Source organism: Squalius cephalus (assembly GCF_949319135.1).
Source record: "Squalius cephalus genome assembly, chromosome: 6".
NCBI classification, from domain to species: Eukaryota; Metazoa; Chordata; class Actinopteri; order Cypriniformes; family Leuciscidae; genus Squalius; species Squalius cephalus.
In genome coordinates, this window is record NC_137127.1 from 3,701,935 (window position 1) to 3,719,061 (window position 17,127).

The 17,127-nt window shown below is 38.4% G+C and overlaps 3 protein-coding genes across 4 annotated transcripts in view; 2 read left to right on the plus strand and 1 right to left on the minus strand.

Annotated features, from left to right (window-relative positions):
- LOC307160070 (uncharacterized protein) overlaps window positions 1-17,127 on the minus strand; it is a 719,517-nt gene that overhangs the window by 541,776 nt on the left and 160,614 nt on the right. The window lies entirely within an intron of this gene.
- Window positions 1-17,127, plus strand: part of LOC307160071 (uncharacterized protein) — a 130,926-nt gene that overhangs the window by 81,907 nt on the left and 31,892 nt on the right. The window lies entirely within an intron of this gene.
- dnaaf4 (dynein axonemal assembly factor 4) overlaps window positions 9,126-17,127 on the plus strand; it is a 503,354-nt gene continuing 495,352 nt past the window's right edge. Inside the window, exon 1 of the mRNA XM_079873929.1 lies at window positions 9,126-9,299. Within this exon, the coding sequence (XP_079730055.1) occupies window positions 9,257-9,299 (43 nt within the window). The 5' untranslated portion in view covers window positions 9,126-9,256. The remainder of the gene's footprint in view (window positions 9,300-17,127) is intronic.

A 17,127-nucleotide genomic window follows, 5' to 3' on the forward strand; every position in this document is an offset into this window, starting at 1 on the left:
TAGTCCACAACAGATAGATGATTATTGGCTGGTCCTTGTGGTAATTACTGTACCAGACCTGCCAACCTGTACGCATTTTGCATAGCGGATATGCATTTTGACCTCAAAGTACGCTGGTACGATTTTTCACTCTACGCAAAAACCTGGTGACGCCTCTGTGCACGCGCAGTCCTCAAATCAAGCAACAGCAAAAGAAGAAGAGTTCGACCAATCATAGCGCTGGGTTAATTTCCCAAATAGCAAGCGGGAATGATTGACAGATGCTTAAGGCCTATCATTAAAAAGAGACTGATAATCGACAGCAATAAAGAATCCTGCTCGATCCCCCTTCCACTTCCGCGGCCCACGGTCTGACTGAACTTGAACTTGAACTTAATCTGGATTCAATTATCACACGGGAGTGATCGCATGGATTATCTTAAAATACTTAAAATACTCCGTCATTCATTCATTCATGGTTACTCAGATAAGAGGAAGACTTCATCAGCCATGCAAATTATAAAATGCTCAAGTAATGCTGAACAATAAATCTAAATAAAATTGAAATCGCTATGGCTTAGTGATTATGAAAGTGCTGTGATTTGTGGATGACTGATAACAGGGTGTCCGCGCGGTAGTAAAAGGTAGTAAAAAGAATCTACCAAAATTAAGGCCCTTGAAAGGTAGTAAAAGGTAACAAACGCATTTTGACTTGGTAGTAAATTTTTCATCACCACCTCAATATATGAGTTTCCATTTTTTTGCTTAATATTTGTGTCTCCATATTTTAACTTCATCTAGCATAATTTAAAAATATATAACTTACGGTGCTAACAGGACCTGGCGGGCTCGACATTAACGCTTGTCCGCTTGTCTGGGACAAGTGGATTTTTTGAAGGGACAAGTAAAAGAGAATTTTACTTGCCCGACCGGACAAGTATCCTGATTAAACGTCAATAACAAAAAAATAAAAAATAACTAGGGAATCACTAAAATGAGAGAATGATTCTGATTGTATTATATTTATTGTAAGTTGCGATCGATAGTGGATAAGTATTACTGACGGTAACAAGGTTGCGCTGTTGAGGCTCGTGCAGCCTCTCGAGGAGAAATCGGAGAAATCCAAACAAATGTAAACTCAGTTTAAACTCAGTTAACAACACACTGCCAGTGCCAAAATTCTAAATGTGTTTTAATATTTTTAACAAATGATACAGTTTAGCAACCTCACACGACGAGTGCTGTTTTCTTGAGTACCATCACGACTGAAAATGTGACATTGCTTTTGATACAACAGTTCAATAAACAGTTCAAACTAAGTCACTTACATTTTAGACACAATATTGACTGTTTTTGTTCTGTTTCAGCCGCAAAAATAGTTCCAAACAAAGATCACAGCAGAACCGTAACGCATCTCACAGCAACACTTAACCGTGTTTTCATTACTGAATGATTCAGCGTTTTGTACGAATTGGCCGAGTCAAAGACTATGCAGATTTAAATATATCAGAGCTGATTGAACACAAATGAGGATATTTCTTCAGAATAAATTATATTTACAGCACACACACACCAAAAAAATTCCGCACAAGCAACTTTTTTACTCGACAAGTGAATGACAGATTTACTTGTCCAAAGGACAAGCACATGAAAAGGCTTAATGTCGAGCCCTGAGTGAGTCGGAGTTGATAGCAATGACAAAGTGCCAAGGTTATTATTCACCTTATTAGGGCTAAGGGCTTTGGTTAGGATAACTCAAGGGCTAGGGTTAAGATAAGGACGACTGAAACTCGACTCGACACTAAAAAAAAAAAAAAAACATAATTGACAATGACAATACTTAATTATCACAATTAAACATTAGTGTACCTAATATGTATGATGGGTGTGACAGTGTCACACTTATACCTTATAGTAAGTAGTAAGTGGTGCTTTGCATTCTGCCGTGCTTATCGGGCCCAACAATGGAGATATTCTTCTTCCTACTTCTGACAATCGTGCTGAACATCGCTCGGGGTTTGTTTGTGAAGCCCGACAGGATCCAATACACAAGGGATTTTCTCCTGGGATTTAAATCAAGCAATTATGTGGTGGACCTAGATGCAACCTGGCTATTAAGTTGCGGAGAGTTTGATTGTTTTGACTTTTTAGTCGATGACAATGCTCCGATACAAAGTTTTAGGCGTCCGGTTACACCTGGTAAACAAATCAGGAAGAGAGGGAAACGGGGCGGAGTGCGGCAACGACTAAGAAAATTAATGGTAAAGAAACGTCTTCCCCTACCAACGATACTGCTGGCTAATGTCCAGTCCTTAAGGAATAAGACTGATGAACTGCAAACGTGTATGGCCTCTTTGCGCGAGTTCAGGGACGCTTGTGTGATGGCTTTCACTGAGACGTGGCTGTCTGACACTGACCTGGATTCTACCGTGAACATTGATGGTTATGGGGTTCCGATCCGTTTGGACCGTGACCCGGAGATGACGGGGAAGTGTCACGGCGGGGGTGTTTGCCTGTACATCAATCCAAAGTGGTGCAACGGCGCCACTGTGCGCGAACGGATTTGTTTACCGGACATCGAGCTGTTGTCGGTGTCTGTTAGACCATTCTATCTGCCGAGGGAATTTCCCCAAATATTTCTGACAGTAGTGTACATCCACCCAAGAGCAGATATAAAATCCGCTTCTGATGTCATCTTTTCAGTAGCTCAAAAACTACAATCTATTTCTCCTAATGCTCCGTGCTGCTTTCTTGGTGATTTTAATCATGTCAACTGTAAAAAGTCGCTGAGCAGTTTCACCTAGTATATCACCTGTCCCACTCGGGGGAACAGACTATTGGATCTCTGCTATGGCTCTTATCAAGGGAGCCTATAAGTCTGTTGCAGGTCCTCCTTTAGGATTTTCGGACCATAATGTGGTGCATCTTTTGCCCACATACAGACCTGTGCTACATAGAGACAAAGTGCAGGCACGTGTGGTACAGGTGTGGAACGAGGAGAGCACTTTGGCCCTACAGGGCTGTTTTGACTGTACCGACTGGTCTGTTTTTCAAGACTCATCCAACAACATTGATGAACTGACTGATGCAGTATGCAGTTACATCTCTTTCTGTGTGGACAGTGTGATCCCAACTAAGACAGTTGTTTCCTATCCTAATAATAAGCCCTGGATATCCAAAGAACTGAAACATCTGTTAAGGGAAAAGAGGACTGTTTTTAATAGTGGTGACAAAAGTGCATATGCTGCAATTAGGAAGGTTGTGCGAGCTGAAATAGTAAAGGCTAAACTTCAGTATAAAAGGAAAATTGAGTCTAAATTCTGTGAGTCTGATCTCAGATCTGTGTGGAATGGAATGAAACTAAAGACAGGTCTACACAAAGGCACTAGCACTGGGTCATTAAATGGTTTTGATTCTGATGAGCAGCTAGCAAATGAATTAAATAGTTTTTATGAGATTTTCTAACAGTGATTTTAGTGAAAAAATCAGTCACATGTGTGATAACTAATTATTTAAACAAACTAATGTTAGGAAAAGTCCTGGCCCTGACAATATCAGTGGTCGAGTCCTTAAGTCTTGTGCTGGTCAGTTAAGTGAGATCTTTAAAGTGATTTTCACTCAGTCACTTCAGACGCAAACAGTGCCAAAGATTTGGAAACATTCTACAATTATTCCTGTAGCTAAGTGTAAGAACCCCAAGGTCTTAAATGACTTTCGACCTGTAGCTCTCACCTCACTGGTGATGAAGACTTTTGAGAAGTTGATTAAGCAGGAGTTACTGAAGCAGGTAGAGGAGCAGTTAGACCCTCTCCAGTTTGCTTACAGGGCTAGTAGAGGTGTTGAGGATGCAATACTTACATTGGTAAATTCCCTTTATCAACATCTGGAATCCTCAAAAACTCATGCGAGGCTCCTCTTTATTGATTTTTCTTCAGCATTTAATACCATTCAGCCCTTCTTGTTGGCTGAGAAACTTCAGTCTCTTTTTAAGTTGTAAAGCGCTTTGAGTACCTAGAAAAGCGCTATATAAATGTAACGAATAAATAAGTTGAACTCTAATTTAATTGGCTGGATACTGGATTTTCTGTCGAACAGGTCGCAGTGTGTTAGGGTAAATGGTGTTTTATCCTCAAAAGCCCTTACCTCCACAGGCTCTCCGCAGGGCTGTGTTCTTTCACCTTTGCTTTTTATTCTATATACAAGTGACTGTAGGAGTAAAGGCCATTGCACACTGAGTCAGAAATTTTCGTATGCGTTTTTTCGTGTTCGTCAGCCTTAAGTCACGCACAGAAACCTTGCACACTGAGTCCGATGCGTATTTATTAAACCTTTGCGGAAAAAAACGCAAAAAATACAAAATGGATTCGTCAAGCAGTGAGGATGATTTAGTTGCCCTCTTTCTTCTTAAAAAGAGAAAAAGAAAGAGGAAATATTGGGTCCATACAATCCTGAGATTGCGCCGAGAGGAAGGAGAGTTTCACCTCCTTATCAAGGAGTTGCGAAATTATCCCGAGCGATTCAAAATTTACCTCAGAATGTCAGTGGAACAGTTTGATGCTTTGCTAGCGATACTGGAGCCACATATTAAAAAGAAGACCACCAATTTCCGTGAACCAATCGATCCTGAACAGAGACTGGCAGTATGCAGGGACGGACTGACAATCTGTGCGTTCTGGAATAGTCCAGAACGGCCGTCCAACCGAGGGCCGTCGGCACAAAAAAAGTCTAATAAAGCATTATGAACAGCCAACAGCAGGGGCACTAATACGATCACTTATACACTACGTGTAAAAAAAACGTGGTAGGCTATCATTTTGCACCTTTTCAACTAAACTTTTCAATTTGCACTTTTGCCTCTACAAAATTACCCAACTCTCTTTGATTAGGCTATACACTGTCATTTGCGTTGTGTATGAGAAACATCAAAATGCTCTAAAAGCGGAACAAAACTTGTTTGATCTGAGCAGCGCAGAGCATTATCAGCTCGGCCCAAAAAACAGCGATCGCGACCAAAGCAGTGCGGGCTGATCTCGATCACACGAACATTATTACACAGAGCTGCACGTTCCACTGAGAGAAGCAGTTCAATTCAGCGCAGAATTCTCTATCTCTCGTATAAACCCACAGATGACATTGTGATTTAAGCTTGTAAAAAGCCAGATGAAACAGCGCTGATATTCTCAACATATTGATGCAAAAAACAGGCGAAACATTGTTCCAAGAATAAATCAGTTAGAAAACCTTTCACTCCACAACATTAACTGTAGTAAAACAAACTTTTTTGGCAGAAATGTGCCTGTATATATTCATATTAAAAATTATGTTATATTAATATAGTCATGTATAAATGTACAGGTCCTTCTCAATAAATTAGCATATTGTGATAAAGTTCATTATTTTCCATAATGTAATGATAAAAATTAAACTTTCATATATTTTAGATTCATTGCACACCAACTGAAATATTTCAGGTCTTTTATTGTTTTAATACTGATGATTTTGGCATACAGCTCATGAAAACCCAAAATTCCTGTCTCAAAAAATTAGCATATCATGAAAAGGTTCTCTAAACGAGCTATTAACCTAATCATCTGAATTCACTAATTAACTCTAAACACCGGCAAAAGATTCCTGAGGCTTTTAAAAACTCCCAGCCTGGTTCATTACTCAAAACCGCAATCATGGGTAAGACTGCTGACCAGAATGCCATCATTGACACCCTCAAGCAAGAGGGTAAGACACAGAAAGAAATTTCTGAACGAATAGGCTGTTCCCAGAGTGCTGTATCAAGGCACCTCAGTTGGAAGTCTGTGGGAAGGAAAAAGTGTGGCAAAAAACGCTGCACAACGAGAAGAGGTGACCGGACCATGAGGAAGATTGTGGAGAAGGACCGATTCCAGACCTTGGGGGACCTGCGGAAGCAGTGGACTGAGTCTGGAGTAGAAACATCCAGAGCCACCGTGCACAGGCGTGTGCAGGAAATGGGCTACAGGTGCCGCATTCCCAAGGTCAAGCCACTTTTGAACCAGAAACAGCGGCAGAAGCGCCTGACCTGGGCTACAGAGAAGCAGCACTGGACTGTTGCTCAGTGGTTGCTCAAATTTTGCATGTCATTCGGAAATCAAGGTGCCAGAGTCTGGAGGAAGACTGGGGAGAAGGAAATACCAAAATGCCTGAAGTCCAGTGTCAAGTACCCACAGTCAGTGATGGTCTGGGGTGCCATGTCAGCTGCTGGTGTTGGTCCACTGTGTTTTATCAAGGGCAGGGTCAATGCAGCTAGCTATCAGGAGATTTTGGAGCACTCCATGCTTCCATCTGCTGAAAAGCTTTATGGAGATGAAGATTTCATTCTTCAGCATGACCTGGCACCTGCTCACAGTGCCAAAACCACTGGTAAATGGTTTACTGACCATGGTATTACTGTGCTCAATTGGCCTGCCAACTCTTCTGACCTGAACCCCATAGAGAATCTGTGGGATATTGTGAAGAGAAAGTTGAGAGACGCAAGACCCAACACTCTGGATGAGCTTAAGGCCGCTATCCAAGCAACCTGGGCCTCCATAACACCTCAGCAGTGCCACAGGCTGATTGCCTCCATGCCACGCCGCATTGAAGCAGTCATTTCTGCAAAAAGGATTCCCGACCAAGTATTGAGTGCATAACTGAACATAATTATTTGAAGGTTGACTTTTTTTGTATTAAAAACACTTTTATTTTATTGGTCGGAAGAAATATGCTAATTTATTGAGACAGGAATTTTGGGTTTTCATGAGCTGTATGCCAAAATCATCAGTATTAAAACAATAAAAGACCTGAAATATTTCAGTTGGTGTGCAATGAATCTAAAATATATGAAAGTTTAATTTTTATCATTACATTAGGGAAAATAATGAACTTTATCACAATATGCTAATTTATTGAGAAGGACCTGTATTAAATGTAATGCAGTAATGTTTTTATTTAGAAGTTATGGCAGTTTATTTATTTATTTTTGCATTTATATTTATACTAAATGTTTGGACTACTGTTTTTGATAACACATACAATAGGTTTATAGAAAAATCAACAAAAAAATCAAGAAATATTTTCATAATTTTTCAGGGATTGTTTATTTAAAAAAAAAAATTTTTAAAGGCTTGTAAGTCTAAACCAGAATATCAAGATATTTTATTATTTTGCATATGATGGTGAAAAGTAAAAAAGCACCACCATGTTATATGTATAATAAATATTTGAGTATAACAAACAAAATCCCTTCTAGATTATTTTATCCCTTGAGGTAGGGGATAAAAAGGCACACAAAAAGGTTGGAGACCCCTGGTATATAGTATGTTTTATAATTACAAGTTTGTGTAATTTGGGGTTTCTGTAGCCAGTGACATTTCATTATTTGTATTTTATGGCATTGTACATTTTTTGTTTTTATTTGAAGGCTGAGGCTTCATTAATAAACACAACCCCAATTATCATCATTGTTTTGAGATGTTACTTGCTGTGAATACCTTGTCTGATAGGCTACAGTATTATGGCATAGTATCAGGACATCCTGGCTAGTGTCTGTCGCACACGGCTGGAGACGAATGGCCGGATGATGGGCCTATTTGGGAGAAAGTCCAGGGCTGTTTTTTAGCCCCAGTCCGTCCCTGGCAGTATGTCTAAGGTATGGGCACACACACACACGGCCGGCGGAAGCGCTGTCAGACAGAACAGCTGGGCATGTCAAAACAGGTAATATTTTATTCAGTGTCTTTGTAATCCGCATTTTGTTTTTGATACAGTACTTGTGCTGCAAGACGAAGTGTATCAACTTGTCAGACGCCATGGATTTGGTCGTTCGCTTGTACGGTGGCTCTGAATTGTCAAAAAACCTCTCAAAATACTGGCTGTGGATGCGAAAAACGCTGAAAATCGAATCCGATCCGAATTTTTTTTATTACGGACGAAACTTTCGTAGACAGTGTGCAAGCGTGATTGACATAACGTGAGGTCGAATTTTTTTTTTAATGTGCGAAAATTTCGGATGCGAATTTCGGACTCAGTGTGCAATGGTATGAGAATAGGCACTGTGTGAAATTTGCAGATGATACTGTCATAGTGAGCCTTTTGAATAATGATGAGGATGGGCATGGCCCTGTAGTTGATGATTTTATTGCGTGGTGTGACAACTTCTATCTGTCTATTAACGTTTCCAAGACAAAGGATATGATTATTGATTTTCGTAGATTACAGCACAATGTTTCACAAACTGATAAACAGGTCCGGGGTAAGGCTAACCAAATTTTAAATTGTTCTGATCACCCACTTTTTGGGGAGTTTAATTAGCTCCCCTCAGGTCGCCGTTTTAGGTTACCCATGTTAAGAACCAGACGTGCCAGGGATTCTTTTATTCCTGTGGCTATTAGGAACCTGAATTCACTTAGGTGATATCTTATGAATTTTTTATATATTTTTTTATTTTATTTTTTTTATTGTTTATTATGACATACTGACCGTGTATTGTATTGGTTTCTGTCATTGGTTCTGGGGAAGGAGTGTCTCCATTGATGTGTGTCCTGTGTTGTGTTGTGTTGTTGGCATCTGGTGGTGCTCTTATTCTGTTTTTGTTTTTAGATATCCTGTTGCACACTAAATTTCCTTTCTAAGGATAAATAAAGTGGAACTTGAAACGGAGCGACAGACGGCGTGCCACAGACATCGGCGCCATCTCTTCTCCAACAGGAAGCCAACAATCCAATGATTGAGTGTTTGAGAGAGCTTGAATGAATCAAATGATTCAAAATACATGTCAATCATCATGTATTTGTCAATTTTTTTTTTTATAAAACTCTACTGGATACCCATCCGGCCCTGGACATTTACCATTTTGCATAGAGGTAACAGCTCGAGTGAGTTCTTCTATAGTGATAGGTTCTTCCAAATGGGCAGCAGAATCGACAGTGGGTGTGTTCAGTTTGCTAGAAAAGACATCAAAAGCAAGGGGGTTATCAGTTTGTTCAGATGTATATAGGGAAGGGGTGGGCGATATAGCCTCAAAATTATATCACGATATTTCAAGAATATTTGCAATAATGATTTTTTTTTTTTTTTTATTACATTTATCTCACCTAAATGTTTGCTCACTCATTGAGCAAAGTAACCGACTGTTCAGACATAACCGACTGTTTACGAATATACTAACCATGACCAGAATTTTTACACAATTTTGCGTGTTTTTCCCCCCGTTACAGCGATATAATCCGCGAAAAATAACTTTTGTTACTCGGCTTTACTGTAGGCTATGTATGCACGCATTGCAAACATCTCTCAGAGAGCGCGCGAGAGTACTGAATAGTTTAAAATCGCAAATGTTTAAACTGATAAGACTTAAAAAGAAGTGAAAATGATAAACTTTAGTTACGATGCAAATGACAAAAGACAATTCTGTCATGTCCTGACTGCTAAACACAAGAGTGTGGTATCGACGATTGACTTGTGCAACCCATTTTGAGAGCGAGAGAGAGAGAAGACGCGGCACCGCTGAACAATCACGCGGTTGTAAAAAAAAAGTTTTAAAATTATTGATTTGATTTTATAATCTGTATGGATTCATTTAGGCTACTACTACAATGTACATGCTAAAATGAATCAATGTTTGTGGGTGAATTTCCCGCATTATAAGTGGTAGACCTGCGGGAATTATTAAAATACTATTGAAGTAGCTCCTTTTTAGGTACTAAATCGTCATTGGAGGCTGACTTGCTGCTCTCGCGCTCAGACAGGTGTTGTTGTTGTGCGTGCTAGGGAACGTAATGCGCCATACGTCATTGCGTCGCTATATCAGTGATATCGCAATATGACACTTTTTTTTATCATGTAAAAATTTATACCGGTATTATCGTGGACGGTATAATATGGCACACCCCTAATATAGGGAAATAAAATATTCTTTAAAATGATCATTAATTAGCTGGGGGTTTGTTGTTACCCCTGATGAAGTTTGAATCTGAGGAATGAGATGTGTGGATGAATCTTGTCAAAATGTCACAAAGCGTTTTGAGATTGTTTTGAATGAAATGTTGAAGTTTATAATTAAGTGTTTTGGCACACCATGACGAGTGGCGCTATGCATTGTTCTGAAATCGGGTTTTATTCTGGCATGTTGAATTAGTGTTCGACAAACACGGCGGCACGTTCATTTGAATGAAGAGTGCTTCTCGCTCATGTGAGCGAACACACATTGGAAGGTTTGGGCATTTCGCAACGAGTAAAGTCATGGGCAAGTGGTAGAACTTACGTTTCGATCATTTAGATGGCATGGGTTCAAATCCCGAACCATCTTGGACTATTGAAATTTTTAAATTAGCCTATTAATGCATTTTATAGCCTATTATTGATGCAGATAGATCTGTCTAGTTCTAAAACTCTGTTACACCATAGTTTTTTGCTTATATTTATGAAATAAAATTACCATGCATTTCCATTTTACACTAAGGAACAAATATTATACAATGACTTTAATTCTGCCTATAATAATTCCAATCGTAATTTCAAAAGCAGTTCTGTAAAAAAAAAAAAAAAAAAAAAAAAAAAAATATATATATATATATATATATATATATATATATATATATATATATATATATATATATATATAGTGGCGCTTTGCATTGTTTGAAAGTCGGCTTTCATCCTGGCATGTTGAATTAGTGTTCGACAAACGCGGCGGTGCGTTCATTTGGATTTATTTTTCTCTTAACAGCTAAAATAACTTAATAGGCTACTCTGTAGTTTTTCGGTCATACAGATAAGAGTAGAGTAGCTACATCGTTCAAAACTGTAAACTTTGATTCATATTAGGCTAACGACAAAAGTTTGTCGGTCGTCTCTGTCTCCGGGAACTGCGCATCACAAAAATGAACCGAAAGCCACTTGCCTCAGCTCAGTCACGATACGAAATTAATTGGCTATGTCTAAAGCCTGATTATGTAATCCATATGAAACCGAGAGGTACAGAGGATCTACTCAAACATGTTTAGCTATCATGTGAGCGCTTCCCAATGAGGAAAGGACAAGGAAAGGGTGAAAATCTCGCTCTAATTAAATGTAGGCTTAATTACCCTATATTAAATTGAAAAAACAGCTCAAATAAATGTATTTGTCAATGTTGTGATATTGTTTCAGTCAAGTTCATAATTATTCTATAAATGTTATTTAGTTTAACAGCAGCACGAAGCACTGTGGTTCGAGATTTATTTGAATAAATAAAAAAAATAAAAAAATTGTATTCACAAATCACACCCTGGTTGTAAGGATTCAAAGATCCCTGTGGAATTTAAATATTGAGTTGAACATTTTGTTCATGACAACAAATGAACATGCGTTTGAAGATTGTATTTAGTTTTGCTTGGAAAAAGCTGGCCCGAACTGAAGTAGCGTTTTAATTCTTCAATTATTGAAATAGGCCTAATTAAATATTTAGTAATAAACATTTATGGTAGAAATATAACTACATAGTCTAAATTATTTAATTCCTTCATTATCAACACTTGAATAGCCTATAGAGACAGAGCGTATTTAGGCCACGCCCACACCCGGGGGGAAAACAATCCAACCGTCTCCATTGACTTTGCATTGCGAGAGGCTGCCTCCTTGTCATTTCTTGCTTCTAACAAAAGACAGAAAAATGCCTAAAAGCTGCTGTGTGACAAGGTGTACAGCAAACAAGCTAAGAAACCCAGAAATAAGTTTTTATTAGCTCTCGACCCCAAAAAACGAGTGTTTTAGGACATAAAAGTGGATACAGGCAGTTGAGACAGAGCGTCACGTGTCTCATTACTCTGAGAACTAACGTACGGCCGCTGGAGGAGACCGTAATCGGCAACACAGGATAGTTTATCTTACAGAAATATAATATATAAAACTGACATTTGGATATTTGACTCACCAGTGACCAAATGTTTAACTTACTGCACACGTAGTGTATTTTTAGTGCATACTGAGTGTCAGGATCCCACAATTTACCCATTCGTTCCAGCCTGTATCCACTTTTATGTCCTCAAACGCTCGTTTTTTGGGGTCGACAGCTTATGAAAACTTATTTCTGGGTTTCTTAGCTTGTTTGCTGTACACCTTGTCACATAGAAGCTTTTAGGAATTATTCTGTCTTTTGTTAAAAGCAAGAAATGACAAGGAGGAAGCCTCTCGCAATGCAAAGTCAATGGAGACGGTTGGACTGTTTCCCCCCCCGGTGGGCGTGGTCTTCAGATTATGACGCGTTGCGCTCTGTCTCTATTGCTAATGTCTAGAATAGCGATTAAGTGTGAATTGCAAACTCTTTGTTTTGTTTTGCAAACTCAGATAGCCTGTGGGGGGTTTGGAGAAGGCAGTATAGTTGCTTTATCATGGGGGTGCATGACAAGAGGTGTTAATGTTCCGTCTTTCATATGGAGAGTGTCGGATAGCCAGCCTGATGAGCAGGCAAAGGCAAAATTCTTTTAAGGATAATTCTCAAAATCTCCAAAAGTCCATATGTAGGCCCTATATCTTATTAAATTATAAATATTGTAGTTTTATTGATTGTATTTAAAGGTTTTCCACACACAATTTCAATTTAGCAGATACTAGGGATGTCAATTTTCACAAATTCCCATGATCGATCGTCATTTAAATTAACGATCAATTCATCGATTAATCGTTAGCCTTTATACTGCGATATGCGTCTACTGCAGTAGCTATGGCCAACAGCATGACAGGGTCTGCAAATGCTGCTCAAAACGCTACTGTATGTTCCTCACCAAATCAATGAGAATGGTTTTAAATATAAATAAAGGGCTAGTAGGATTGTAAAATGTTTCGATGTGATTGATAATTAAATTAATTATTTAATAATCAAATATAACTACTAATACAACGTGTCACCAACACCGCCTCATATGCGCTTAGAATGTGTGACTGTTGTGGACGCGCTCTTCCTGGAACAACTGCACGCGCTGAATGAATCTGCTACCGTTAAACTGGAGCACTTTGCTAGCACGTTATTTATCTAAAAGAAACGCATCCTATATGAGATTAATCAGATATATTCAAAATAAACATAATATTACAAATTATATCTGCACAAAATGACGCAAATTCATGCTCAAGTGAACTTGAACTAAGTTACGTGCCATTCATTCAGAACTACTCATGTTGTGGACGCGCTTTTCCTGGAGCGACACGACATGGCAACTAAACCCAAATAATTCACAATGTTTTATTACAATATTATTCTCTTTATAATGTTATGTAATATTACAGTCCCAATAGTCATTATTAGTTGTGCACTGCCGTTTGAGCTGCGCGCGCTGAAGCATGACGCTTTACTACAGAGTTAATTCTTAACCAAATGCATCCAATATGAGATAAATCAGATATGGATAGGCATACACAATGTAAGTTGTAATAAACAGTATTACAACTTACATTTGCACAAAACAAAAGGCTGCGAATGCACACGCAAATTTATAGTCATGATGAAGGTGTAAAATGGTCCCAAACATAACTCCGGGGCGCTCGCTTTACATGTTTCGCGGTTGAGCAGCACGCACGCACATGAAGACCTGCTTAATAGATGATCGATAAGTTGTATCGATTAAATGTATTATCGACAATTAATCGATTGTCGATTAATCGTTGACATCCCTAGCAGATACAGAGCTCTTTAATTCGCGATCAACCTCGTTTTATTGTAAGGTGAATTTACATTTACATTTAGTCATTTAGCAGACGCTTTTGTCCAAAGCGACTTACAAATTGGGACTAAATTAAGCAAGTCATCGTGAAGAGGCAAAAACAACGCAAGAAGTGCTCAAAATACGAAGTTCAGGCATTATTCAGAGTAGCATAAGCCCGATAAGCGAGAATTTACAGGAATATATACATATATATATAAAAAAATATATATATTTTTTTTTATGAGGTTAAGTGCTCACGGAAGAGAAGAGTTTTTAGCTCTTTTTTGAATGTTGTCATGGATTCTGCATTCCGGATTTTTTTTTTTATGAGGTTAAGTGCTCACGGAAGAGAAGAGTTTTTAGCTCTTTTTTGAATGTTGTCATGGATTCTGCATTCCGGATGCCGGTGGGGAGATCATTCCACCAGCATGGAACTGTGAATGAGAATGTTCTGGAAAGTGATTTTTTGGCTCTCTGTGATGGGACCACGAGACGTCGCTCGTTGACCGATCGAAGGCTTCTGGTAGGGATGTAGACTTGTAGGAGTGAGTGAAAGTAGGACGGAGCTGACCCTGTGACAGATCTGTAAGCAAGCGTCAGTGCCTTGAACTTGATGCGAGCAGAGAGAGGTAGCCAGTGCAGTGAGATGAACAAAGGAGTGACGTGGGCCCTCTTGGGCTCGTTGAAGACAAAATTGTATCACGTAGCCTAGAATATTTGCTTCAAAACTATGTGAAAATCATCCTGACTGCTCATTCAGATAAGACAATATATTGATTTAAAATTTGTAAGACGTGTTTTCTGTAAGAAAGCTTTATGCGAAGAGGCGTGATCACATCATTAATATGTATGGATTTCACACCTGAGAAAGACAAAGACCCACCCCTAATGGCCCTATTAGGACCTATCAGGCCCTATCATTCTGAGCAACCTTGCACAAAGAATGAGGAGATTTAAAAAAGAATGGCTTTTAGATTGTTTGGATTTATTTACAACACAACATAATCCAAAGATACGCAACAAATAACAAAAAAGCACATTATTGAAAACAATGATCCAAAGACAGAGACCTTTGTGCCATTCCTAAAAACATTGTACATACCTTTCATTTCCAAGGTGTTTGATTTTCATTTTACCATGTTCATGTACAGAGACTCATGTGAATGTTGAAGTCAGCAGGACTCAGTGGCATCTGGTCCCTGTAAAAAAAACAAAAACAAAAAAAACTGTTAACATTTTGGGAATAGATTTTAGATTTTTCTGGTTCAAATTGCTTTTTAAAATTCACAGAATACACACACAAATGTTTCCAACAATGTATAATGATGCTGCATAAAATAATAACAATAGGCCTTTTTCACGTAAGTTAGAACGCACATCCGGTTCAGCGTTTGTTGTGTAAAGCGACTTCCGGTGAAAAAGAGTCAGACGCGCTAACGTTACTCTTCACACAACTTCCCTGAAGAATCTACCGGCAATTACATCAGCGGATGTTTTTTGACTTGTCGAGCTTCTCCGCACTCAAAACAAAACAAATCTTTATTGTAATAGTCATTTTAGATAATTTTAAGACTTTGTTTATCTTAATTTTATTACTGCAGTTGTGGCAGCTTATTTGGAGAAATAAAGTATGGTGATATCTTCCTTGAACAGTAGCCTAATTTAATTTGTGTCAACATTAACTAAAATGATATTATGACTTGAAAGTGAAAGGACATAAATGTAAAGGCTTCAATAATAGATTTAATCAAATATGACGGGAAAGTAGCTTCGTAATTTGTTTTCAGAAATGCATAAACATACCTGGAAGAGGAGACTGCATATAGTCATGATCTGCTCCAGCGCTGTTACCTCACTAACTATTTTGTCGTCTTGGGTGTCGTCAGAGTAGGCTACGGTGCCACATTGCTGCCACATATTATTTCCGCTATTGATATAGGCTATATCAATTTTATGTAGCCTACAAAATATGCCTTTATCCACATAAAATTGATATAGCCTAAGCCTTTCATGTCTATCATACATCTACGTTCAAAAAGCTGATATAGCAGCCCCCAATGGACATGTTAAAAGATCAAATTCTGTACACACCTTATTACTAAACCATACTATCCAACAGAAAAGCAGATGAGTCCAGAATATGAACGCAACGCACACGTTAAGCGTTTTCCTCCCATAGAAACCCTTTATTATAAAGAAAAATCTTAACGTGGCTTTATGGGAGGATGGAATTGCAGTGCAACAAATCCTTTAAATGGTATTCAATGCAAAACAAAAAATGAAAATATATAAGTAGCCTATAAAATAAACAAATAATTGTGGCATTAATTAGCCCACAAACAATATTTATTTTAAAGCCTAAACGAATTTATTTAAAGAAAAACACCAGCTTTCTCTAGTGTTGTGTTTCAGCCGCCCACTGGCACAGCGCTTACTCGCCGTAGAAAATGTATGATTTAATTTGTTAGACACGAAGAGGACTTATCCGTCTGGCATGGCCGCTCGCCCTAACGTTAACCTATAAATGTTCGCTATTATTAAGCACATATCCAGGTGTTTGTGCGGAGTGTGGAGCGCGCACTGCATGACATGGACGCGCCGGTGCCATCACTCGCATTTTCCTATCAACAGTGGAAACAACTTAAAATACTCCATCATTTCTGGTCATACAGAAAATAATAATACATCAGTCACAACTACTTTTATTTGTGTAAACTCACAACAACAAGAAAACGTTGTGCATTTGTAAAATAAAAGAAACAGGACGCGCTTTCATGATCTCTGTGAATTGGAGCGTATCTCAAAAATGAACTGAAAAAACAGCGTATCACTAGCCTCACAGACATGAGAAATATATCTATAAAACTTGAAATGTTCACCAACGAAAAAAATCCAATGGAAAGCCAATACGTACAGTAGCCTACTATCTGATGATGTAATCCTGTCCGATGAAAGGTGCATCTACTTTACAGCGGAGATGTATGGAGATGTTTGCAGTCGACACTGATTTAGAAAAAAATTTCAGACAAATTTATTATCATTAGCCTACTTTTGCCGGTGCTTTGCGGCAAGTTTTATGTATGCGCTTGAGCGCGGAATATATAGGCTATACCAAGGATTGAATATAAATGTGCGATTAGTAATTGCTTAAATGAATGACTACTAGTCTAGAAAAAATCTTTAGTCTATGGCAACTCTTATCAGTAGCCTACATTTAATAGTTGACATTAATTAGTAATTAGTATCCAGCTCTTTACATACATTAGTTGAGTTGGCATAGTTAATGAACTAATAAAATAAAGTATTTCAATATAGCATTGCTTATTCCACCACAATTCCAAAGGATTGTTTATAAGGTGACAATCCGTTATAGGCTACATTTGAAGATTGTAGGCTGTATAGGCTATCTTGAAGATTTTTGTGTCGTCTCTTATAAAGACGAAAATTGACATTTCGT